Source organism: Aristolochia californica, unplaced genomic scaffold (genome assembly GCF_029961685.1).
Source record: "Aristolochia californica isolate CCGP_79_NKW_82.1479 unplaced genomic scaffold, dmAriCali1.0.hap1 SCAF_7, whole genome shotgun sequence".
In the NCBI taxonomy this organism is placed as follows: domain Eukaryota; kingdom Viridiplantae; phylum Streptophyta; class Magnoliopsida; order Piperales; family Aristolochiaceae; genus Aristolochia; species Aristolochia californica.
The window spans coordinates 5,133,323-5,157,720 of record NW_027182268.1 but is presented as its reverse complement, the minus strand read 5'-3'; the positions used below and the strand labels follow the sequence as shown (position 1 = coordinate 5,157,720).

General features: G+C 40.3%; 2 protein-coding genes across 3 annotated transcripts; both read left to right on the top strand.

The window, feature by feature from the left end:
* Positions 1–4,174: 4,174 nt before the first annotated feature.
* Positions 4,175–7,925, top strand: LOC137937734 (root phototropism protein 3-like). 2 transcript variants are annotated; one of them, XM_068782874.1, is made up of 4 exons: positions 4,175–5,360; positions 5,464–5,533; positions 5,694–6,977; positions 7,204–7,925. In XM_068782874.1, the coding sequence occupies exons 1-4, from the start codon at positions 5,248–5,250 to the stop codon at positions 7,756–7,758; spliced, it is 2,022 nt and encodes a 673-aa protein (XP_068638975.1). In that variant the 5' UTR covers positions 4,175–5,247; the 3' UTR covers positions 7,759–7,925. The 2 variants fall into 2 exon arrangements, with proteins under 2 accessions (XP_068638975.1, XP_068638977.1); XM_068782876.1 differs by having other exon boundaries at positions 5,261–5,360; positions 5,711–6,977.
* Positions 7,926–19,160: 11,235 nt separating this feature from the next.
* On the top strand, positions 19,161–23,270 carry LOC137936329 (transcription factor bHLH143-like). Its single transcript, XM_068780921.1, has 4 exons — positions 19,161–19,306; positions 20,157–20,828; positions 20,921–21,067; positions 21,176–23,270. The coding sequence occupies exon 4, from the start codon at positions 21,209–21,211 to the stop codon at positions 22,253–22,255; it is 1,047 nt and encodes a 348-aa protein (XP_068637022.1). The 5' UTR covers positions 19,161–19,306; positions 20,157–20,828; positions 20,921–21,067; positions 21,176–21,208; the 3' UTR covers positions 22,256–23,270.
* Positions 23,271–24,398: the final 1,128 nt, after the last annotated feature.

Here is a 24,398-nt window from a genome sequence, read left to right as displayed (position 1 = left end):
GAATTTCTCGAAGAAAAAAAAAACTTCATTAACTTGTTGTAATTTGAACACAATGAGCCTCTATTTAGACCCCCATAGAGATTTTTGGGCAACTAACTAGGATCTCCAATTTATACTGATAAAGGGTTTATCAACAACCAATTAGACTCAAAAGTAAACCCATGCTCTGGATTTCAACACTTCAACTTCAGGCACTATAGCTTTTTCCAAGATTTGAATTCATGGAAGGTCTTGCCTGCGCTAGGCTTGACTATAATTAGTGCAAAGGCTACTTACATACAATGGTACTCAATAGGTTGATTTCAAATTTACAATCATAAGTAAAAGATACAACAAATCCTTTGTGATCAATCTATGTGGGAGCAACTCAATGAGGTCTTTAATTGACTTAATTTCAAAATTAGAGTCTTAAAACAAATTCCAGATTGGTTTTCAAATCATGGGACAAACTCAAGCAACTCAATATTGATTTGATTTAAAAAAATTTATCCCATAAATAGTAATCCTAACTTTGAGATTAGTTTCAAAGTAAGAGCAAACTAGTTTAGTTACACTTAACCAAATTTAATCAAAAGATTTCAAAGTATGTGCATATAGATATTTGGATGTTAAACTTTGCCCCAATCAATGAATTTGCCTTTGCTAGAATGAAGAAGATGATTTCAAGTTAGCCAAATGTAGATTTCAAAATAAAAAGAACAAATGTACTTATCTCCTTGGAAAATGGTTTTTCAAAGCACAAAATATGAACTCTAGTTTTAATTTCAAAGTGTATAAATGCTTAGAAGTATTCTTAGAGCCTTTTAGAATTGAGAACTAATGAGCTTGGGGTGAAAACATACCAAATACATGAGTTTCAACATTCATAAATTGAACTATTAAGTTCAGAAAGGGACACTTATTCTTTTACAAAACTCAATGAAATATTGATTAAAAATTATGATAAAATACTTTAAAAATTCTCTATGAGTTGGTGAAAACATAGATAGGTCACTTACAAATTTTGGAGACCTATCTTAACTAAATTGAAGCTTTGGATCTTCTTCTGCAACTTATGTGTCATGTTGTTCAAATGTAGTTTGTATTATTCAAATGATTTTGCATTCTAAGGGCTTCTTTTTCTACTTCTTGGTGCTTATTTAAATACATGTTAGATATTGTTAAATGCTTTTGAGTCTTTGCCCCTTTTTGTTTTTGTCATTTGAAAATCTGGTCGAACGAAATTCTCACCAAACTTTTCATATCTCTTGGTCATCGAACATTGGTTTGAGTGACTCTCCTTGTACATTTTTTTACTTCTTCAATCATTTTGTCTTTGGATTGTTCGAATGTTGGTCTAGTCATTTAAACAAGTTTTGTTATCATCGAACTCACTGTAAAGGGAACTTGAAACCAATATCCTCCTTGTAAGGTCTAACGAGAAGCAAACCAAGGGGAGGGGGTGGTGTGTGATGAATAAGTTGGCTCAATTTTGCTAGTAGATTAGTTTAGACATCTCAAGGACAAGGTAGTGGAAGGAGGAGAGTCAGTATAGAGATGGACGAGATTGTGGCCAAGATAGTTAGTCTTGCTATCATTGTGGCAAGGTGAGACATTTCTTCTAATTGTTTGGAAGGATTTGGTAAATTGAATGTTGCAAACATTAGTTTTTTTTTTTTTTTTTGTGGTCAAAACATTTTGAGAGAGGTGGTGGCCATGCCACCTCTGTAGATGATTTTTTTAATTTGGTTGAGAAATGGAAGATTGAGCTATCTACAACTAGCGTGAGTAGTTCATTGAGTCAGCAAAGCACATCGTCCACAACCAATACTTATTTTCTTCTAGATCTTATTGGTTACAAGGTTACCCCTAAAGATGTTGATCGAGTGTTGACTCATATTCGTATTTTGATAATAATAAAATTTAATGATTCTAATAATTATAAATATAGCATTTCAGATGCATATTCTTCAAGAGACACAAAAACCAAGGTTTATGCAAAAGAATCGACACAACCAACTCAAAACTACAAGTTTCAAATGTGTGTGAAGTCATCTTGAAGAAGCATCCATAAGAAAAGAAATAAAGAATTGAAGATTCGAGTCCAAGTAGTTTAGAAAATTTCAAGACTCTATACACGTAAAGAGAATGGCCCAATTCTTCAAAATTGAGGTAGAACTTTAAATTTTTAGAACATTAGATCATTTTCATTCATAACTGTTTCATACATGCATTCCCTACTTTGGAACATGTTAGAACCAATTAAGAATCATTTTTCTTATGCTTTGAACTTTAATTCTGAAAATGGGTATTTAGTGTGAAGTATAATTTTGATGGTGTTGTTGATCGTTACAAGGCTTGTTTGATAACAAAGGGGTACATCTAAGTCTATGGTATTGATTATATGAAAACGTTTTCCCTCATGGCTCGCCTTAATTCGGTATGTATTCTTTATTTTAGTGGTTGTGATTCAACACTGGTGTTTATTTTAGTTGGATGCTATAAATATTTTTTTGTATGGTGATCCTCATAAAGAGGTGTATATGGAACAACTGCTACGCTTTGTTGCTCAAGGGGAGAGCAGTAAAGTATGTAGACTTAAATTAGTAATTTCTGGTATGAAATAGAGTTCAAGAGTGTGTTTGAAGAAGTTTAGCACAGTTGTCATTTTTTTAGTGTATGTACATGACATTATTTTCTCTGGAAGTATTTTTCAAGGTATATATGAAGTTAAGAAAAATTTGCAGACACATTTTCAAACCAATAATTTTGGAATGTTGAGATATTGTCTTCTAATTGAGGAAGAACAAAGTATGTCTAGGATTCTGTTCTCTCAAATGAAATATGTGACTGATCTTTTGCAAAAAAAACAAGGTTAATTAGTGGTAAACCTACTGACACTCCCATAGAAGAGTGGAAATGATTTGTGTGATGAAAGTAGTCGATACTTGAGAGATAAGACTCAGTATTGAAGATTGGTGGGAAAATTGTTTTATGCCACTGTAACTCGTCCAAATATTTCATTTAGGGTTAGTATGGTAAGTCAATTTATAGACTCTCTACAAGTTATTCATCGAGATGTTTTTCATAAAATTTTAAAATACTTGAAGCAATCTCTAAGTAGGGTTTATTATAGAAGCCACATGGTCATCTCAAGATTGTTATAGGTTTTTATAATCTTGATTATGTTGGCTCAAAACATGATAGATCCACTAATGGTTTTTGCACATTATATTTTCACTAAAGTTTTTGTTTATTCATGTAACCCAAAGTTGAGAGGAAGTTTTGGCATATGTAGCCCTGAAAGGGTAAGTTGGTCTTTTTCCCATGTAATTAGAAAAAGTGTGTTTAAGACAAGTCAGCGCCGTGTGGACGCCGCGACTTCCAGCGAAGGATAGAAGTAATTTATGATGCCCCAACTGCCACTCCTCAGTCGTAAGTTTACAAAGGTAACCTCAAGACCGAAAAGATGTGACGAAAGTGTCCCAGCTAGTGACCGCTGTCTAGTGACTAGTTTAGTTAATGCGGGGTCAGAACCGTAAATACTTGGGCCAAAACCTATAAAAACAAACCGTTAGAACTTAGAATTCGTTTTCCCACCCATTAAATAGTTATTGGCATATGATTGGAACACGAATGAGCAAGTGTTAACCACCCATTTGGTGAATAAAATCAATTTGATCAAGTGACACATGTTGGTCACACTGTCACCATGGGTGAACAGTTTAATCAAGTCGGCGTGTTGGGAGTGGGGGCCCCCCCTTCACCCCATCACCCCATCACCGGATAAGGAATCTTCATCCTTCAATCTCATAATGCTCAATATTTAATAAGATTTTATGTCTAGCAAGAAACTACGATAAGCTAAAGTTTCTCCCAAAGCAGCTGTGATGGGTCCCACCTGCCTTATCTCCAATACCATTGTCGTGCCGTTCGATCTCGATGATTCACGTAAGTGGGTCCCGCCTAAAGTCTTCCTTTTTGACTTTTTGCATTTGCTAACGCAGATGAGTCAAAATCTGTTTAGAGACTCAAAGCTCATGATTAACTTCCTAAAAAGCACGATTAGCGGAATAAAGACTGGTAAGGGTATCGGCGTCATTTCACTAGTGGTCTGCGCCCCCCCCGCCTCCGCTGGAAGACGGGAGTCTGGAACTACCCGTGTAATTCTTTCGGCTAAACAGAAGGAATGTTCCTGGCTGATAATTGTTGGTTTTTCGTTTGCGGCAGTGGATCCTCTCATGACTGTTGAAATTGAGCTCCTGTAGAAGATAACCTGGAAAATAGTCTTCCATGGATTCAGAAAATTCTGGAAAAGAAACAAAATGAATGGAAAAAGCAAAAAAGGAGAAGCTGTCAAGACCCAAACAGAGGGGAGCCCATGACGTAACAGCCTGTATTGCTGCGTGTAACCGCAAGAGTCCGACCGACCCAGATAATTCCAAGCTGCCTGCATGTGATGTTTCTGGATCTCCCTTCTCTGATTTGAGTGCCCTCTGTTTTAACTCTCTTTCAGTTTCTCCCTTGTCCGAGCTTTTAGGTAGTTGCGCTAACATTTCAGAGGAGAATTTTCAGGGTTTTTTATTCTTTTTCTGTTCTTACTTCTTGAGTTGAAACTGGGATTCAGCGAGTGCTTTTTCTCTGGGTTTCTCGAGCTACGTTAGTCAGGCTGCGTTAACACTCTTTCGATTTTGTTTGGAAGGCACGGGTTCCCCTGAAATCGGATTGGTGAGTTTTTCCACCTTTTGACGATTGTCCTCTGCTCTTCCACTGCGGAGAGTGCTTGTTGTCTTAAAGGGGATTTTCTCGAATAAGCTGGTACACATTTTTTCCTGGATTTCTAAAGCTTCGCAGTTTTGATGCCTTGCTTCCCACCAGCCAATTCCCTGTTGAATCCATCGTACTCCTTTGGTTTCTCTGCTTCGCTCAATTAGGGGGTCCTCCTGTACAGTATTTTTTCTTTTTTAGATTGGAATTTTTTACTTCTTTCTGCTTTCTTTCTGGTCTGTTCTGTCTTATTTTCTGTCAATCCAGCATTTGGGAAGATCTTATCTAATATAGAACCGCTCAGTTTTTTACATCCATCCACATCTGCTTTGCTTCTCTTTCTCAGTCTTTCTTCTGCTTTTTTTTCCTTTTTTAAGCTTTGTTAAACATTTCTCGTTCGTGTGTGTGCTTTTTCCCAACACACCTTTATCTAGTTTCAAGTTTCCTAGTTTGTTCTGTTACTTGCATCTGAGGAATTAATCTAGTTCTCCAATCCCAACAATGTGGGAGTCTGAATCCGAGTCCATGGGAGGGAGGGAGTATGGGAACGGAATTCTTGGCTCCAGCAAACATGGGGTAAAAACTGATGGATTCGAAAGAAGAGGCCAGTCATGGTAATTCATTTCATTTCTCTTTTTTCTTTCTTTTTTAGTGAAACAAATTTTCAGAAGAGAAACCATTTTCATTCTCCAACTGATTCAATTTTCTTCTCGTAAGGTATGTGGCCACCGATATCCCTAGTGACCTGCTGGTTCGCGTGGAAGAGATCAATTTCCATCTTCACAAGGTATGCAATTAGAGAGCAATGTAGAAATTCTCTCTCTTGTCTCGTTTTCCTGTTTGACGCTCTGATTAGCTTCTTACAAGGGTCAATTCTGATTCCGCCATACTCTAATTCGGCTATTCATTCACTTTCTCTGTTTCTTCTATTCTTTTATACTCTCTAGTATCCCTTGCTTTCAAGGTGTGGAAGGATGAATCGAATCATATATGAATCACGGGACGCAGAACTGAACGAAGTAGAACTAGAGAACCTCCCTGGAGGGCCTGATGCATTCGAGCTCGCTGCCAAGTTCTGCTACGGAATTGCTGTAGATTTAACTGCTGCAAACATATCTGGCCTGAGATGCGCTGCTGAGTACTTAGAAATGACAGAAGACTTGGAAGAAGGGAACCTCATTTTCAAGACAGAAGCATTTCTGAGTTATGTAGTTTTATCTTCATGGAGAGACTCCATTCTAGTACTGAAGAGCTGTGAGAATCTCTCTCCTTGGGCGGAAAACCTCCAAATTGTCAGGCGATGCAGTGAGTCGATTGCTTGGAAAGCCTGTGCCAATCCGCGAGGAATTCGATGGACTTACACTGGGAAGCCTGCGGGCATTTCCAGCCCCAAGTGGAACGAAATGAAGGATTCAAGCCCAGGTAGAAACCAACAAGTCCCTCCAGATTGGTGGTTTGAAGATGTTTCTCTGCTTAGAATTGATCATTTTGTGAGAGTAGTTACAGCAATTAAGGTTAAGGGAATGAGATTTGAGCTCACTGGAGCGGCCATTATGCAATATGCAGCCAAATGGTTGCCCGGTCTGGTGAAAGAAGGATCAGGGGAAGATGCAAATAATAAAGACAATGTTAGTGCTAATTGGAAGGGTGGGGGTCTTCACATGATTGTTGCAGCTTCCAAGGATGATATATCAAATATTCAAATGAAGGAGCAGCGGATGATCATTGAGAGTCTCATCAGCATAATCCCCCCTCAGAAGGATAGTGTTTCTTGCAGCTTTTTTCTGAGGCTTCTGCGGATGGCAAACATGTTGAAGGTCGCCCCTGCGTTGGTCACGGAGTTGGAGAAAAGGGTCGGGATGCAGCTGGAACAAGCGACCCTGACAGACTTGCTGATCCCTTCCTATAACAAGGGGGAAACCTTGTACGATGTGGAGCTTGTTCAGAGACTTCTTGAACACTTTCTGGTTCAGGTACAGATGGAGCAATCCAGCCCCAGCAGGCAGTCCTTCTCTGATAAGCATGGGTATGAAAGCGGCTCACCGAGGAGAAACAATGCCAATTCAAATGCTATGGCAAGGGTCGCAAGGCTTGTCGACAGCTACTTGACTGAAGTGTCCAGAGACAGGAACCTCTCACTTACCAAGTTCCAAGTGTTGGCCGAGGCTTTGCCGGATACGGCGAGAAGTTGCGATGATGGTCTGTATCGGGCTGTTGATTCCTACCTTAAGGTGGGTTTTGGTTTCAATTCGTAGTTCTCTTTGGCATTGGCTAGTTATGACTAGGAGTTGGAATTGGCACAGCCTTACAATTGATACCTGTTCTGCAATCTGCTCCTCCGATTGCTAAAATAAACTGCTAAAACTCAAATCTAGAAATCCATTTTAACGAAATGATTCTTGTGTTTCATAGAAATTACGTACTGTTAATCTAATAGGGGATTTGAATGACTTTCAGGCTCATCCAACGCTCACAGAGCATGAGAGGAAGAGACTCTGCCGAGTGATGGACTGCCAGAAGCTGTCAATCGATGCCTGCATGCATGCGGCACAGAACGAGCGCCTCCCTCTCCGTGTAGTAGTCCAAGTCCTCTTCTCCGAGCAAGTAAAGATCAGCAATGCCATTGGCAACAACGCCGTGAAAGAGAGCACCGCTGGATCCCATTACTCCCATCCTGTTATCTCCACGCGTAAGGCCTTGCTGGAGGGTACCCCACAGTCGTTCCAGGAAGGTTGGGCGACCGCGAAGAAGGACATCAACACACTCAAGTTTGAACTGGAGAGCATGAAGGCCAAGTACCTCGAGCTCCAGTCCGAGATGGAGGTTCTGCAGCGCCAGTTCGATAAGATGGGAAAGCCGAAGCAGGCTTCGGCATGGACCAGTGGGTGGAAAAAGCTGAGCAAGCTGACCAAGATGACAGCCATGGACAACCCGGAGATGGAAAGTTCACAAGTTCCAACGGCTGATCCAGCAAGGAAGGCTCCCAGGAGGTGGAGAAACTCCATCTCCTAACTGGAATGACAAGATCGACATGTTCTTCTTATTTTTTTCTTTCTGCCACTGGAGTCATATCGTTTCCCCCTCCATCATGTCTTGCTTAATTTGGTAGAGTTTTGATTCATTCTGGGTTGTTAATTGTTTTCTTTTCCTGCAAAATTGATCTGTGTTTTAACGTGCAATTTTCCATTAAATAATGAAATTTTAAAACACTTCCTATAGTTAAGATTCTTCTCTGAAGTAAAAACCCAAATCCCATTTCCTAGAACGCAAGCAGGGATCGTAATTCGAACGGCAATCACCAATTAGAGTGAAGATTTTGCATTGTGACTCTGGAGACGCAACAAACCTTGTGATTATGACTTGTGAGTGGGTACTTGTGTTCTTCAACTCGGCATGGGACAGACAAACTTCTGAGTGGGTTCACTCCTTTCCAGATTGATCTCTTCACTCGGAGACAGGACGTAGGGTCCTTCCCAGGCTTAGACAAGCAAAACAAAAGAAAAGCCTTAATGGGTTCGGCAGTGAACAGATAGAAGGCGATTCAAGGATAACTTGTCTGCCACTGAGCTGGCTTAGAATCGTGGGAGACCGACATGGCTTTTGAAATAAAACGGCTTTAGCCAGTGTATCTCTGTGGGATTGCAAAGTCTTGTTTCGTGGATTTGCTTTACCAAATCTTCCAGTCTGGCCGGTTGATTCGATTGAGAAGGTCATCTAGTTGAGAGGACCTCGTGTAGCAGTAGTGGCATACAGACCCGTTCACAGTAAAGAATTTTTTTTTTTTTTTTTTTTTTTTTTGTTGATCTCTAGAGACTCAAGCTGCAGCCTAGCGGTCTTGTGGAGGTTAGTTAATATTTATCATTAAGCTGAGATTGTGATGACAATAGCCTTTAAGCCTGTTATAGAGCAGTGAAGCACGACTTTTTACTCTCTGTTGCAGGTTGGTTGAACTATCTTTCTGATTTGATTTATGTCTGATAAAGCTGAAACTTTCTGGTTGGAGCATTCTATGTATGCTTTCTACACTAATCTTGTCCTTCCCGAGTTTGCTTTTGTTCAGAAATGATCACCAATTCTTCTTCTGTGCCTGTGCTTTTCTTGTTCTTTTTTTTTCCGTTCTTTCTTTTCCTGAATTTCTTAGTTCTTCTTCCTCAGAAAGATAAGTCACAAATCTGATCCTCTTGCACGACCACACTGTTGAGATTTCACGCTTGGCCCATCCTAGGTTAAGTACGCTAGTCTTCTGCTCCTAACAGGTCGGTCTTTTGGGATGTATTGGCTAGGTACTTCAACATTTGGTATCAGAGCTGGGCACGTCACGCCTTCGAATCCCGCCAGAGGAAAAGTGGGTCCTCCGCGGGAGGGAAGAGGAGGCGGGCGTGGAGGGTGGGTCTGTGTGCCTCGCGTGAGGGGCGTGTTGAGATTTCACGCTCGGCCCATCCTGGGTTAAGTACGCTAGCTCCTAACAGGCCGGTCTTTTGAGATGTATTGGCTAGGTACTTCAACACACACATGAAGCAAATGTGTTCTCAACAGTCTCATGGCTGCCTTCTCTATGTTTTCTTCTTCAAACTCTATCTCGGACTTGTTTCGAGTTAAGCCCAGTCGAAACAACCTCAATCAACCACGAAATACATTGAAGGGAAAGTCTATAAATATGCTTCTTCCCCATTTCTTTCAAGTATTGCAATACGAAGTCAAACACCTTCAGTAGGAAAAGAGCATTTTGAGAGGTTTGTTCGAAGAAGGATAAACTCTTATCAAAATTGTATAAATACCACTCTTTCTCAATTGTAAAGGTTTGGTTCATTTCAATGTCTAACGTAGTATTAAAACAGGTCGATCCTCTGCATTTGTCGTTCTACCAATTTATTTTTTTCCGTTTCCACAACCTCATCCCCATAACAGTGGAGGGATCATACTCGCTCCTCTCTAGTCAGGTTAGGTTTTCATGCAACCATACACGCTCCTCTCAAGTGAGGTTAGGTTTTCTGAGTCCACAAGTGGACTCGGAGACTGATCCATCCTATCTCGTCCCAAATCTTGGCAGACTCACAGGCCAAGCGGACAAATTGCAGAACGATGACAAAAAAGGACCAGGTCAGTTGGATATGAAACCAACGACAGCAGATCAAACCAAAGATAACCAGAAAGAAAGCAAATTTAAAAAAAGTTCCAAGTACCTGGACCACCCTCCTGCAGCGAAAGTGATTGTTAATTCTAAAGCTGCAGTGGAGAAAGCTTGAGAGCTGTTACCTCTGAAAAAGTCGGACAGTAAATGTTTCCATGCATTCACAGTTAATTTGAGTTTCCAATATTGTGGAAGGAAATATTTTAATTGCTTGAACGCTCTTTATCTGAATCAATTCATCCAATCCACTCGGAATATTTTCTTCCCGACGGAGAGTCCAAACTGGTAAAGCTGCAAAGCACAGCTGTAAGCCAAAAAAACCTAGAAGGTTATATTCCACTCAGCTACAGCAGCAGGAAGGAGAAGACAAGAGAATCTAGAGTTAAAGAATTCCAGCAGAGAAATAGAATTCATAGTTTATTTATCAGTCGTAGCAGGAGCTTTAGTCAACTTTCTAGAACGCAAGTCTCCGTTCCCGTCGTCGTCTTCCCATTAAGATACCCAAGTTTCCTCCATCGTTTCCCTCTTATAAATCGAAGGGACAAGTCTTGATTAATTTCTACCGTCGCACAGTAAAGGATGCTGCCTCCCAATTTACGAACTTTCATACCAAGAATGCATTTCTGAGACTGGCTCAGGAGGACTAAGGGTATACCAGACGTCCTCTCAGAGGGAAGAGGTAAACGCGTTTAATTGCTTCCTACAAAATTTGAATTGAATCAAGGACCAAATGCACCTCCAGTGGCTTCAGTTTCTTCCTCTGCGAGTAGTCTCTTTCCGTCTCGTGACTCTCGCCTAACGGTCCTAGTCGTTGCCCGTCTCTTGTTCTAATTGACAAGTTGTTTTCTTCTTCCCTCTTAAAACTTTCACCCAGGTCGCAGTCAAAATTCTCGTTTGACGTTGGAGTTAACCAGTCAACACGAAATATGTAGTTCAAGCAGATCCTATATATACATCTCTCCTCGTAATCCTTCTACTCCACCATCTATTCACGAATAAACCCTCTCCCAGCCAAAGACCCATTTCAGACGGCAGCAGCTGCATTCTGCCTGATGGCCTTTTGCAAGACAAGTACCCGTACTTTCATAATCTCTACCGTCTGCGTAATCCTTGTTTCACGATTGGGAACTAACACAGCGGCGAGGTCCCTTGGGGGAGACGAGTGGAAGATGAAAGAAGATCATCTGCTCATGTCGCTTCAGCGGGGAGGTATACCGCCACCTCGTCTCTGCACGAATGTGCCTGGCAACGGAAATGGTCACTGCAAACTTTCGGAGATGAACTTTGCCGGCAGCGGGCCAAAGGACGATGGTGGTCTGCTTACGTCGCCTCCACGGGGAGAAGCACCACCTCCTCGTACCTGCGCAAGTGTGTCCGGCAACGGAAAAGTTGACTGCGACCTTGCAGAGATGAACTTTGCCGGCAGCAGGCCAAAGGAAGAAGGCGCTGGTCTGCTCATGTCGCTTCCCCGGGGAGCTACACCACCTCCTCGTACAAGAACGAATGTGCCCGGCAATCGAAATGGTCAGAAACTTGCAGAGATGAATTTTGCCGGCCGTGTCTCCCTGACAGCAACGAACTGAAGCCTCAGCGAAATCCCGGCATCCTAGAATCGCGCCATGCACAATGAAAGTCTATAAAATTCTAGTTTTCTTGATTATCGCTCCATAATGCCAGGAATAAATGGAGAAAACCAATTTTGAATAAAATACTTATGTAACGATCATTTAGCTATAAAAGATCATTAAAATATTTTTATGGATTTGTTTTTCTTTGTTCATAGTATTTTTAATGCAAAATGTTAACATATAAAAAAACAACCATATGAGAGAATAGTGTAAATACATCCACTCTTAAGAATACCCATGAACAAAAATTCATGGAACACAGAAGAATGTTGAAAATTTAAATCACTTTGATAAAATTGATATTTTTCTATTTAATATAAATATAAAAATTATAAAATAACAAAATAATCAATTATATTATAAAATCAAATATATTTAGCAAGAAAAATATAAACAATAAAATCCAAAATTTTAAAATTTTTATTTTTTTTACATATTATCTAAAATTTACATATTATACACAAACGATATGGAGGTGGATGACTTTGAGTCTGCATTGGCTAAAAGAACCAATGCATCTTATCCTTGATGGTTTCATCTTATTTCACGGTCATTTTGTAGATTATCCTGCTACTCTTCAACACACCACTCAGTACGATGTTGTACACTTCTCAATTGCTCCTAGGTATGAATCAACGCCTCTTCCATATGTACAGTTGACTGACATAAAGATGATCTAACCATCCTAATTGCAGACGGTTGAGCTAAACCTAACCCCTTAATCAGACCTAGCTTCACGAACAATATGCACAATGTCACACTCAACAACATGTTCAAAAACCTCATGTACCACTCATACCAACTGTTTGCATTTCCTCCTTTGAAAAATAACATAAGACAATTATAATCATTTTTACTTAAATAAAATATATTCTTTATAACAAATTTAAAGTTATAATCTTACTTATATATTGTTGTTTTGATCCCTTAGTCCACCCATATTAGGACTGATAAGTAATCTGAAATTGCACAATATTAGAGTAATTTGTATCCTACACATTTAAAGGACACATGCATGTAAATGCATTACATTAGTAGTACAAATGAAAGAAAATATACTCTAAGTTAAATGCATGTAATTTCTTCTCTCATAAACATAAAATTCTTCGATCTCGTAGTATGTCGAATAATTTTTTATTGGCATTTTTGACATTACTCGTGAATGTCTCTAAAAATAAACATTAGATGTGAGTAAAATAAAAAATGACTGAGACTTTGAAATACAATGCCTAGAACCCCCTTGAAATACGTTCACACTCAATCACTGCCAAAGGAATGGACAATGTCATGAGGTAACTTCCACGCTCTCTATACCAGGCGTGCATGACTGTCTGGTGCGGTCGAAATCCAACACAATATATATAATACTTGAGCACTAGTGTACCACATCATTGTGCATATCAATATCAAACTTCTTCTTGAAAAATGGAATAACACGAAGCATTATCAAGCTTAACAAAGTAATTTGTTATATGTACCTCAATATAGGGATACCCACAAGTTAACTAGTTTTCGATGTAGGCCTTGAAGTTATCCACATTGACCTCTATGTGAGATTTAGGGATATGGCCCACCCAATAAGTTAAAAGTGAGCCACAGGGGCTCTATGCCCTCCTATGTGTATCCTTGAACTTATTAGAATCCTCCTGTCAAGTTCTCTCATTACATCATCCACTTTGGAGCCCTTGGCCGAGCCGTTTGGTCAACTCATCAGTCATGATATGGATGGAGAGGACATGGATAGAGTTGATGTAGAAGGAAATAATGTCAAAATAAGCAAATAAAATATAATTTAACATAAAAAGAAATAATAATTAGTAGACTTTCATACCTTGTGTCTTCGGGACAAATCATTCCTTCGCTACCCCCCCAAGTAGCTCACTATTGTACATTTCCAATGGTCGCTATGTCAAATCTATGTCATAGGATGATGCATGGCGCTAGACTGGTGGTACCCTAGATGGACAAGGAGGCATCATATCAAACGAACATACGTAGTATGTTTATAACATCGATAATATTATTTATGGAAAAATAATAACATGAATGATGTTTGAAATAAATAATTTTTAAGAAACATAAGTTGTAGACTGATGGAAAATTATTCAAATTCATTGTCGTCAAACAATATTATATCTCTTTAACGCTTTCTTCCCCCTTGTCTTTTACCTCTTCTACTTCTTCTTGTTCTTCAACATACTTATCTTCTATGTCAAACTGATTTTTTTTTTTACATCTTGTTCATTATCTTCATCCTTAATCTCGAGGAACATTTGACCTTGTCAATGAGTCAACATTGCCATCCACTTGGTCAACATGGATATTAGCATATGAAAACTCTTATGGATAGGAAGTCATTTCATCATAGCTCTAACACATCAAATACACTTCTCATAACCGTTTTTTGAACTATGCACCACGAACCACCATTTTTTAGGCTTGTTTATGTAATAAACATGCTCCATTTAAACTTCCAAATCAAAAGGGTTGTCATTGCACCATGTTCGTGAGATATTAATATTGGTAAACTAGTTATCTATTTTAATACCTTGTCTATTATTACTTATATCAACCACTTAAGCTTGAGCTCATAAACAAAAGTATTGTAGTTCAATTATAACAATTACGACCCAATAATAGTCAAGGTAATTATCTTCATCTTTACACCGATATCGTTGTTTTGAGTCCTATTTTCCCCAAATTGCTCGGTGTGGATGTACATGTCTTTAACACAAAACTCAAGCAGTTGTTACTTGATATAGGAGTCATTTCAAGATGGTAGATATCATTGTTCATTGAAGTTAACCACAAGTTACTACAGTTTTAACCTCCAATAAATTAGATGGACGTTAGGGAATAAAACCCGCAATCGTGAGTCCATACACACTTGATTGAAACATGTAACTTTTTTTTTTAAAACCAAACCATAAACTCTTCTTCATGTCATTTATCTAAGTTGGTTGTACCCTCATTTTGCAAAATTTTTCTCTGTTCACTATACAACATAAACTAAACAATTAAAAATCTTATTTGATAACTAAACCTATAAAATGAAATCAACAAGTACTTGCAAGATGTATTTCAGCGCAATTATTGAGTACAACCCACAACATTTGGTTATCTAAGTTTACATAGTTACCCTATACCGATGTATGTGTGACTGAGGGGCCGCAATCTACTAGAGAATTAGAACTGATTCTCCAAAAGGCACTCACAAGGCAAGATAGCTACGCATGGTCATAATGTATTATCCCGATGGAACTTACATGTAAGATTGATACAAAATTCATTGATATTTTTAAAGCATATACATAAAGTCCAAGTTCAAGATTCATTCACTTAAGACCGGGCGTAAGTGGTGGAATACAACTAGACGAAGGTTCAAATTTGAAAGACACCTGTCATTGAAGGCTATATTGTATTGATTGCTCGAACATCTTGTCTTTTCAAATGGTTTGTCAATTTTAAAATTTTAAAAATACTAGATTTTTTTTTTCATAATTTGAAAGGAAAAGGCACACGCGCATGAGAGAGACTTGTGTACACGTTCATATCCCTCATTGCTTTCCCTGATGGGGAGTGAAGGGTTTAAATATGTTTATATTTCCTCCTCTTTTGATCGCAAGTGAGACGCATGAACACATGAAGATTATAGTTACAGACCCAAACCATTGGATGGGCGATTACCGATCAACACACTGTCATGCAGTAAGATTATGGTTATTGATGTGATTAATCAAATTAGACGTGTTCTTGATGGCAAAAGGAGAACTGTACCTCTAAGGTGTTATTTAATTATTTAATTATGGACAGAAACATTAATTATTTTGGATTTATTATTGTTATTTAGAGATGCCCATCTTTCTCTCGACCCTACCTCCATTTAAAGCTAGATAAGACGCCCCTTGACGAACTCCATGGAAGCCTGATAACACTCAATTTTGGTTCAGATCCGTCCCCCTCGTCAGACAAACCTCCGTTGAAATCAAAGAAGACTCCTATTGCACTCAAATCTATCTATTCAACTCGTTGCTTTTAGTTTTCTTTTCATGTTCCTTTTGTGATGGAGTTTTTCATTTTTCTCTCAATTATTGTTTTCTTTCTTTGAGCTGTCACCCTAAATCTATCAAACACCCATGTCATCTTGTCAGCAGATGCAACGTGGATGGCTAACACCAATCCTGTCCCTACATTGCCAGGTAGCAAAAAACTGCACTGTTGTCATGATTGCCTCACGTTGGATCGATGGCTACCCGCCACCGATACTCCCCCAAGCTCCGTGCTTCACTTAGCTGGACAGTCAGTGGTAGTGGGCTCCACGCCACTCCACCTATCTAATTGAGAGAAAAGAACAAACGAACTGGAAAAAGAAAAAGTTTCACGAGCCATCGGGCTCCCAAGTCCGATCGCCCGCCTCAGCATTCAGACTTAAGAAAGACAGAAACCCACTCTCTTCCGCTTTTACTGCCCCTAATTAAAAAGCACACCCTTGGCGGCTACCGCTCCCAACTCTCACATGGTCCCTCTAGACGACGCGTGTTGCGAACTTCTTCTTTTGTTACTGTTTTACCCCTCCCACGTACTTCTCCTGACACCGCGTGCAACCCCAGCATTTAACTATAATTTGACCGCATCTCCCCAATCGCTTCGATCTTCGCGTCTACGCGTGCGCTGCCGATGCCACGTGGTTCCCCTCCGCATGGGTCCCGCTCAGCATTCCGAGACCGAGAGGAGAGATCGTTAATCATGATTTAAAATTCTTTTAAAGCTCTCATCATTGTGAAGGCTTACTGGATTCCGGAGTTGGGATCTCGAGAGGAGAAGCGTCACACGTGGCCGTAATGGCGCTTCTCTCGCCATCCGACGGCGAGGATCACTTTGACCGGGGAAGACGGCGTGGTTATTTGCGGGAGCCGAGGCAAGGGAGGCGGAAACGGTGAAGCCCCCGACTTGCCTTCGTTTTCTTTATTTTTCGTTTACACCAGCGATCAGCGGATTTACTGGCGTAAGATTTTGCGGTCGGGAGTGGGCAGAGAAGATTCCCCGATCCGTCCCCGGATCCCCCGTCTCCCACCCCTATTTTATAATTTATTCACTAGGAATATTTTTATAAAGAACTAATAATTTCTCAAAATGACAAAGACAGATGTATGTCGATCCGATCGAATCTGCATCGTCCGTGTTAGGAGTAGGGACAAGGTGCGCGCTTTGTTGTCTTTATAGAGGGGAAACAAAAGCTGGTGGAGGGCGTTTAAGACTTTTTAAGTAGCTGAGTTGGGCATGTGGTAAAAGCAAAAAGCTGCAACTCGGGGGAGGAAGGGCGTGCTTATACAGCTTACCCGGTGGCCAACTCGGGTGAGTGGGGTCGCGTCATAAATGCGGATACTTCATATTCACACGCTTTCGGAGGCAGGCCACCGAGATTTTGGCAAAGCAAAAGGGCCTTTATTTGTTTTTTTTTCACTTCATCGGGAGTTGGTCTGAAAAACACGCCCGCGCGCTTCATGTACGTCGCTTTCGACGGTTTCACGGCTCCGCTTTCTCGTTTTTAATCTTTACACACATTCTTTCCTATCACCCCCTCCCGGGCCCACCAACTTTCTCAAAATTCCCCTGAAATTATGGACTTCCAGTCGATGGGGCCAACCCGATATACGATCCGGTTCGTTCGTTTCGTCGGTTCTTGTTGCCAGTTTTACACCGGGTCCGACCGAATCAAATTTTTAATCCTAATCCCGGTCCAGTCCTGGCTTTCTTTTCGCGTTATCGTACATGCAAGCAATCATAAAAGAGCCAACGGGAATGATATTGTGTTAATGGCTCATCTACGAAGGGGTCCACTTAACGTGTGAGCGTTGGGTAAGAGAAGATGATGGGTGGAGATGGGACGAGAAAAGTTGAGTCTTTTATTTCAATGACGGGTCTCAATCTGCGCATGAACACACAGTGTTGCCCGATGAAACAGAAATTATTGAATCCCTCTCCACAGCTTTTATTCTTTCGATACGAATTGGGATCAATCTACGTGACGTCCGGCACCTGAACCAATGGAGGAGATCTCATGCCCAGAGCGACTCAGTCGAGGTAGAGAGGACCACGACGAAAAGTCAGACGTAGGGGGACCAAAGTTCAAACACGTGCAAATGGAGTTAAAAGAGTGTCGATCAAAATTTCGGTCACTCTCGCATCCTTAAAAAAGCATAGGGGGATTGAGTTTACTTGTTACCAAAGTAAATCAACGTGCAACAACTGGGTATAAATGATGCTCCATCATTCTTAAACATGACTTTCTCCTTCATTGCTGCTCTTTTCAAGCTTCATCCTCATACTCGCACGCTCACAGGGCATCCATCATGGAGCGTGTGTTATTCCACCTCTCTCACGTGTGCAGTCCGTCATCAAAGAGAAAAAACAGGGGGAGACCGGAGAGACTATGGAGAGGGAAAACGGGAGAAAAAGCGAAGGTAGTGGGGAGGGATATAAATATAAATATAAATATAAATATAAAGTATAAAAACACGTAGAGATGGACATGGATTCCTTGCTTTTTTTAACCTTTATATAAATTTCAATATTTGGTTCGACTTTGAGAGGATGGCATGCAATATTCTAATGGAAGCATGGTGGATGGGGTTTTTGCGTGCCTTTCCAAGCGTGGACGTTTTTGTTGGAGAATCCACAAGCAAATGGCTCCATGCTTTTCTAGCGGGGTTTTCATGTCCCACGCTACCCCACCAGTCAAGGTGAAGTTAATGGTGGGTCCACTCGAATTTATTCATTCCTCATATAATTGCCCTCTGCCTGCCTTACACCTGTCATCTCCCTGCCCACCTCTATTCCATTAATCATCTTCATCAACACTCCCACGAACCACTACAGCAAAAAACACAACCCACCCTTTTTTTATAATCTGAACCATCCACAAATATGTGGGCCACCATCTTAACAATAAACCAAAAGCAGCTAAACTATGTTTAAGAGGGGAAGGTGTCTCCTGTTCCCTCCCCTCTAAACAAGAGGGGACGACGCTAACAATATTATTTTCATTGACAATACGAAAAAAAACTATTAAATTATTGAAAGCAAATCTTTGTATCAGTCTGGAATGGAGATTCTCCAGGTTGTGGAATCATGGCCTTATTCTTACACTATTTGTATATTCTCTTCTGGGTTTTGTCAGTTCGCCTCTTCATTACACAGCCATTCGTACATATAATATTTAACCTAGGCTTAAACTAGGAAAAATGTCATTGGACCGTGCTACATTATCACTCTTTTAATATTTTTATTCATATGAAAATATTTCCATGTATAGAGAAACAAATGTGATACATTCGTAAAACATGGAAACAGTGGGGGCTAAATCCGGAAATCCATGGGGAGATATGATTATACCCTTTGCCGGAAGATACGTGGAGGCCCGAGTGCCGAATCTAACCCATGGTTCGAACCCAACCCTCCGGTCAACAGTTTTTTTGACCACATAAGGGTCATCATTTAACCCTCTGTTTTCTTTTTCTCGAGTTTTAAATAAAGTTTCCCTCATTTGTTAGTTTATTTGTTTAATGCCCTTCGATCGAGGGTATTCCCGTCAATTTAAATCTCTATAAAATCTCCCTTCCCTTCTTCCGATTTCCCTTTGAGTGATGCTGTCGCTGAGTTTCCTGCTTCTTTTTTGAGTTCCTCTTGCTGTTTGATTTGATCGCTACTCCCTGGTGTTTTCCTTCTTCGGATCGGCGTGTAAAGACCGGATCGGAGGATTCCTTTGCTGGAAATTGCTTCTCGTGCTTGATTTTCCCCTGTGAGTCTCAAGATCTTGTTGTTTGTTTGGTTTTTCTCTTTTCGATTTGTCTGTGGTATTTCTTGTACTTTGGAATCTGTTTATTCTTACTGCTCAAATTTTCTTATGCTGTTTAAAGATTTAAACGGATGAATCTGTTTGGCATTTTTTCTGCTCAGATCTTTCGCTTTTTCTGTAGGGAATGATTCTTTATGTCGTTCTTGGGGTTTTTTAAGCTGTAATGTACTGGAATTGGACTTAGCCTGGTTAATTGTCATGGTTTGGTGTTGAATCCGTTCAGAATACCATTGTTTTTGTGGGAGCTCCAACAAGCTTTTTTTTTTTCCAGCTCGCGTCATATTTTTTCTGCCTCAGGGTTAGGATTTCGGGTTTAATCAGATTTTGTCATTTGTTCTTGACTCTGCAATCTATTTATTTTTCTGTTTTTTTTTTAATTTTTTGGAACCAAGAATATTTCATTTCTTCTTGTTCTTTCCTTCCCTCATATATCGAATTCCGTTTTATTTTTAAAAAAGAAAAATACAAGCTTCGGGGTTTTTCTATTATTTTTCTGTGCGAATGTTCTTTAGAGGTTCTTGTTTGTCAAGTCTGGGTTTTGAATGCTGGTGATTATCTTCAAAATGGGAATGCTCTTTTTTTTTTTTTTCTGTTTTTTATTGAAAAACTTGTGGGTTCTCTTTCCCTCTAATCTATTTTCGTTGGATATCTTTTTTAGGGTTTTTATAGTCTCTAGCAGCTGTTACTACCAAACAGTTGTCTCTATGCTTATCCAGAATCTATACTGATTTTTTGTCGATTATTTCAGTGAGTCTATGTACTGCACAGTTCTGATCTTCATTTTTTTGTGCAGGGACATTTAATTTGCATAGGAAGTTCGATTTGGAGCCCCTTCACAGTATGCGGTGGTTGAGCCTGTCTGTTGATGTGTTTAGGAAAGTCGTTTCTTTGAACCTGTACTGCAGGGTGATTCTGTAGGCATTGTCTTCTGATAGATAACTACGATAGTCTCCTTTGTGTTTACTCATCTCATGGCAACAAAGTTCTTTGTTGTGTTCTGCTTCTTGCTCATGATTAGTTAATAACAGGAAGTTAAAAGGGCTAAAACAAAGCTGCTCTTCAGGTTTTTGTTTTGCTTTGAGTTCTCTCTGCAATTATTCGAGCCATCTGCTTAGTCCTGGTTGTGTCTTTCAACCTATTCAGAACAATATTTCGTGGTGAAGTCCTCTGTGTCAGTGTATAATCGTTTAGTCCGGAATATCGTGAGAGTTGGTTTTTATCCTCCCTTGTCTAAGCTGTTCTGCCCGTAGATCAAGGACTGGTCGACATCTTTTCTTTAAAATTCCGTTCTTCTTCCTAATTAGGCAGTTGTTGAAGGTGTTGATTAAGGTGTGTCGAAGTAATGGTGTGCCAAGCGGCCAGCCAAACGAGATTCCGGGCGTTGAAACACGAAAATGGGATTGCCGGGAATGCTACCATTATAGTGAGAGTTATAGCATGCTTTCAACCATTGCAAGATTGCCAGGTTCGCATATCGTTTATTATAGAATCCCTTTTGACCGCAATGTTATCTTTTATCTTATTCATTGATCATAATGTGTACGTATCCTTCTGCAGGCTGAGTACTTTCGACATTTGCTCAAACCTGTTACGTAGACCGCGCCCTTGTTTAGTTGTTTGGTGTTTTATGCCGCAGTTTATGAACTCTGGAAGAAGATATTTCCACGTCAATAACTAGTTGAAAATTGATAAATACTTGATCTGGTATGTTCTTCCTTATAACAATTTTTTTTATTTTTTATTTCTTTCTTGAGATGAATGGGGCGTTATCAACTAAGCATGTACAGATATTTTGGACCTACAAATTTCCAGGTTTTTGTTTGGATAGTTTGGAGGAGTTTTTGTATGGGGAAAGATAGTGGGTCATGGTGTTGTCAACAGCGTTCTCCCTGGCAATCAGCAAACCCGAACTGCACGAGCATTCCACCTGATGTGGGAGCTAAGGATGGTCAGTCGATGGCACTTCCTACCTTTGCAGGCCCTTACGTTTCTCTCGCTGAACTAGCTTTGCCAAAGTTGGTGGGTCAGAATGAATTGCGACAGTGGTATTGTCATTATTCCCCCGAAACCTGCACACCAGCTAAGAAATCAATTCATGAATTGTTTAGTGGATCTCCACACACTCAGACTGCTGATGCAGGAATGACAAATGCGCATAAGGGATTCTTTGTCTTTGATCAAACTGGAAACAGGACGAGCTTGATCTTCAGCTCGGTATGCCCTCCTGCAAATGCATATTCATTGCACGGGAGGAGGGATTTTGGTCTGGAACCCTTGGTGGGGAAAAAGGAAAACCATGTCATTGATAACTCTGATGGGAAATTAGAGTGGTGTAGCTTGGAAGAAACAGATGAGTGGGGCCAGGAGAAAGAAAAAAGTGTCATGCGTGAAGACACGGCAGAACTGGATGCCTTATTATACTCAGATGATGAGAAGGAAGAGGAGGAGGAAGAAGAAGCCAGCACTGGTCATTCTCCTTTGGACATATGTGAATACTACGAGAAGAAAGAAGCTGTAAATGACAGGGATGAAGTTGGTAGTTATACTCCAACTAAAAAAAGGCGGCTCAATGAAACAGACGAGGACATGGCAGAGGTCCTGATGGATACAGCAAGTTCAGGGAAGCCGCAGAATGGCATGTGGCCGGAGGAAGATGATGCAGAGTCGAGCTGCATCAAGGGAAATGGGAACGGATGGGGGGGAGGTGAGACGCATAGCAAGCGCTCGAGAAGGGAGAGAATAAAGGAAACAGTGGGTGTTCTGAGGAGTATAATACCAGGCGGGAAGAGCAAAGGGAAGGACGCAGCGGTCGTTCTTGACGATGCAATCCGGTATCTCAGATCTCTGAAGATGAAAGCGAATGGTCTTGGACTTGGTTCTGCTCTCCACTAGAAAATAAAGCTTTAATGCTAGCTACTACACAATTTGGGTGGGGGGGGGGGGATGAAAGGCGGTTCTTAACCGTACCGAATGTAGGATTAGATGTAAAATAATGCAAAAGTAATTTCCCCAATTGCGCAGGAGGGGGGACATGGGTTAGTAGGCGTATGATGCCTTATGATTCCGTGAGGAGAAAGAAAAAGAGAAAAAAGGGGGAAACATGTATAGGGTGGTTGACCGCAATTATTTAGACTAAGAATGGAGAAAAAAAGTGTGGAAGTGGTTGTGCACGCGCGTTGGATGGGGGGAGTCCGGAAAAAGGAGAAGGCAGGATAAAAAAAAAAAAAAAAAAAAAAAAGAGGTGTTACCTTAACGTGAAAGCAATTGGGCCAAAGATCGGAAATCCGGAAGTGGATAAAGAAGGGAATTACCGGTGTTATATGGTAGGTCCCGTGTCTGTTGCGTCTTTGTATCTTTGTTGTCTGTCCTAGCGTTGTTCGAGACTGGATTGTTTATGTTCAGTGTACTTAGTTTCACGTACGTCTTCCAGGTCCAAAGTTAGAAAGTTAGCTTTTATCGAGACAAGATGCCGAATTCCTTATCCTGTACGTGTGTTTTCTTCTGTGATTGCCCTCGATTGCGTGGGTAAAATCGCCGTAGGGATTCGGAGGATCATTTACATCCTTGGTTTTTCTGTCGTCTCTTCCCCATGGTGTGAATGTGAAGAACCCGTGACAACTAGGAGACGAAATTACTGGAGACTGGGCCCACCGTTGAATTCAGACAACCAAACCGAGGTCGTGACTCGTGATGGCGAGCGGTCATTTTTGGAAAAAAAAAATCAGTCCGGCCATCCGTTAGGCCCAACCTACTGAACTGGTCGGCTTCAGTAATGGTGGCACAAAGTGATGAACAAAAAGTGAAAACGCTTTTTTTATTTGTATGTTGTGTACAAAATGAACACTATCAGTGTTTCATGAATTGTTGGCATCATATCAGTTGCATGGAGTTTATTTATTTCTCCTCAGGTAAGACGCAACTCTCTATTATAGAGAGTTTCATGGTGTTCCATGACAGGAAATAGACGGTGAAACCAAAGGTAGTCTCGCTCAAGCATTTACGCAAAAAAACAATTCGAATAAAGAAATAGACACTAAAATACAATCCCACAACACATGATTTAAAGTGGGCAACTCTCCATTATAGGGGGAAAAATCATAAGGCGACTCCAAACAAAACTTCCACTATGTAATTATGGGCTCACAAAAATTGAGGATTATAAATATAATGGCAAAACGAAACATCCATTTACAAAGAATGTGGTTAATCAATCTTCCTCCTCATTTTCTTTCTCGTGTTGATGGATCCAACAAACCTTATTTTGTTTCATCTCACCTCTCTATTCCTAATCCTGATTTCCAAACGTGGGAACATCGAGATAAACTTTTGACTACTTCACTTGTGCATGCTTTTGGTGTAAGCAACAACAAACCCACAATGGGTCCTCCTCTAAAAACGTCTCTTCCTCAAAGACTTCCAATCGCCACTCTGTAATCAGTCCAAGCTGATAAGCAACTCCAACATCCTTTGTCAGATATATGACAAACTAAATCATTTTGCTCAAGCTTGTTTCAATTGTTTTGATCAGAATTACCAAGCTACACAACTTCCTCTACCCCCTCGCCTCCCCCTCTCTTGAGCACATTGATAGCATGTGGTACTCCAATTCTGGTGCTCTCTCTCACATGACTCACTTCTTGGGTAATTTTTCTGTCTTCCTCTCCATATCGTGGTCATCATTTGCTGCCACTACCATCTAGTGGTAAGGCAAACCTCTCTAAATCTACTCATTCTTTTACTCCTCCCAATACTCTCTTTGTTCCAAAGACTGAAAAACAAAATCTAACTTCTATTCATAACTTTACTCTCCAATAAATATTATCTTGAGTAACCATTTTGATGTTAAGTCTTTGCAAAAATGGCACCCTTGTGGCCCATGGAAGAATGCATAATGGAATGTATGCCTTTTTGAATAAAGAGCATGGTCTCTCCACTACTACTTTCTCTCTTGTTGAGATTTGGCACAAGCAGTTGGGACACCTCTCTAGGCATTCCCTTAGTAGCTTAGTTAATAAAAATTTGTTATCCAAGTTTA

Bases quoted from the DNA above. Each gene is read 5' to 3' on its own strand.
- LOC137937734 (XM_068782874.1), top strand. From the start codon at position 5,248: ATGTGGGAGTCTGAATCCGAGTCCATGGGAGGGAGGGAGTATGGGAAC. The intron at 5,361-5,463 runs GTAATTCATTTC...TCTTCTCGTAAG, and splicing joins GAAAGAAGAGGCCAGTCATG to GTATGTGGCCACCGATATCC. The intron at 6,978-7,203 runs GTGGGTTTTGGT...AATGACTTTCAG, and splicing joins CTGTTGATTCCTACCTTAAG to GCTCATCCAACGCTCACAGA.
- LOC137936329 (XM_068780921.1), top strand. From the start codon at position 21,209: ATGGGGAAAGATAGTGGGTCATGGTGTTGTCAACAGCGTTCTCCCTGG.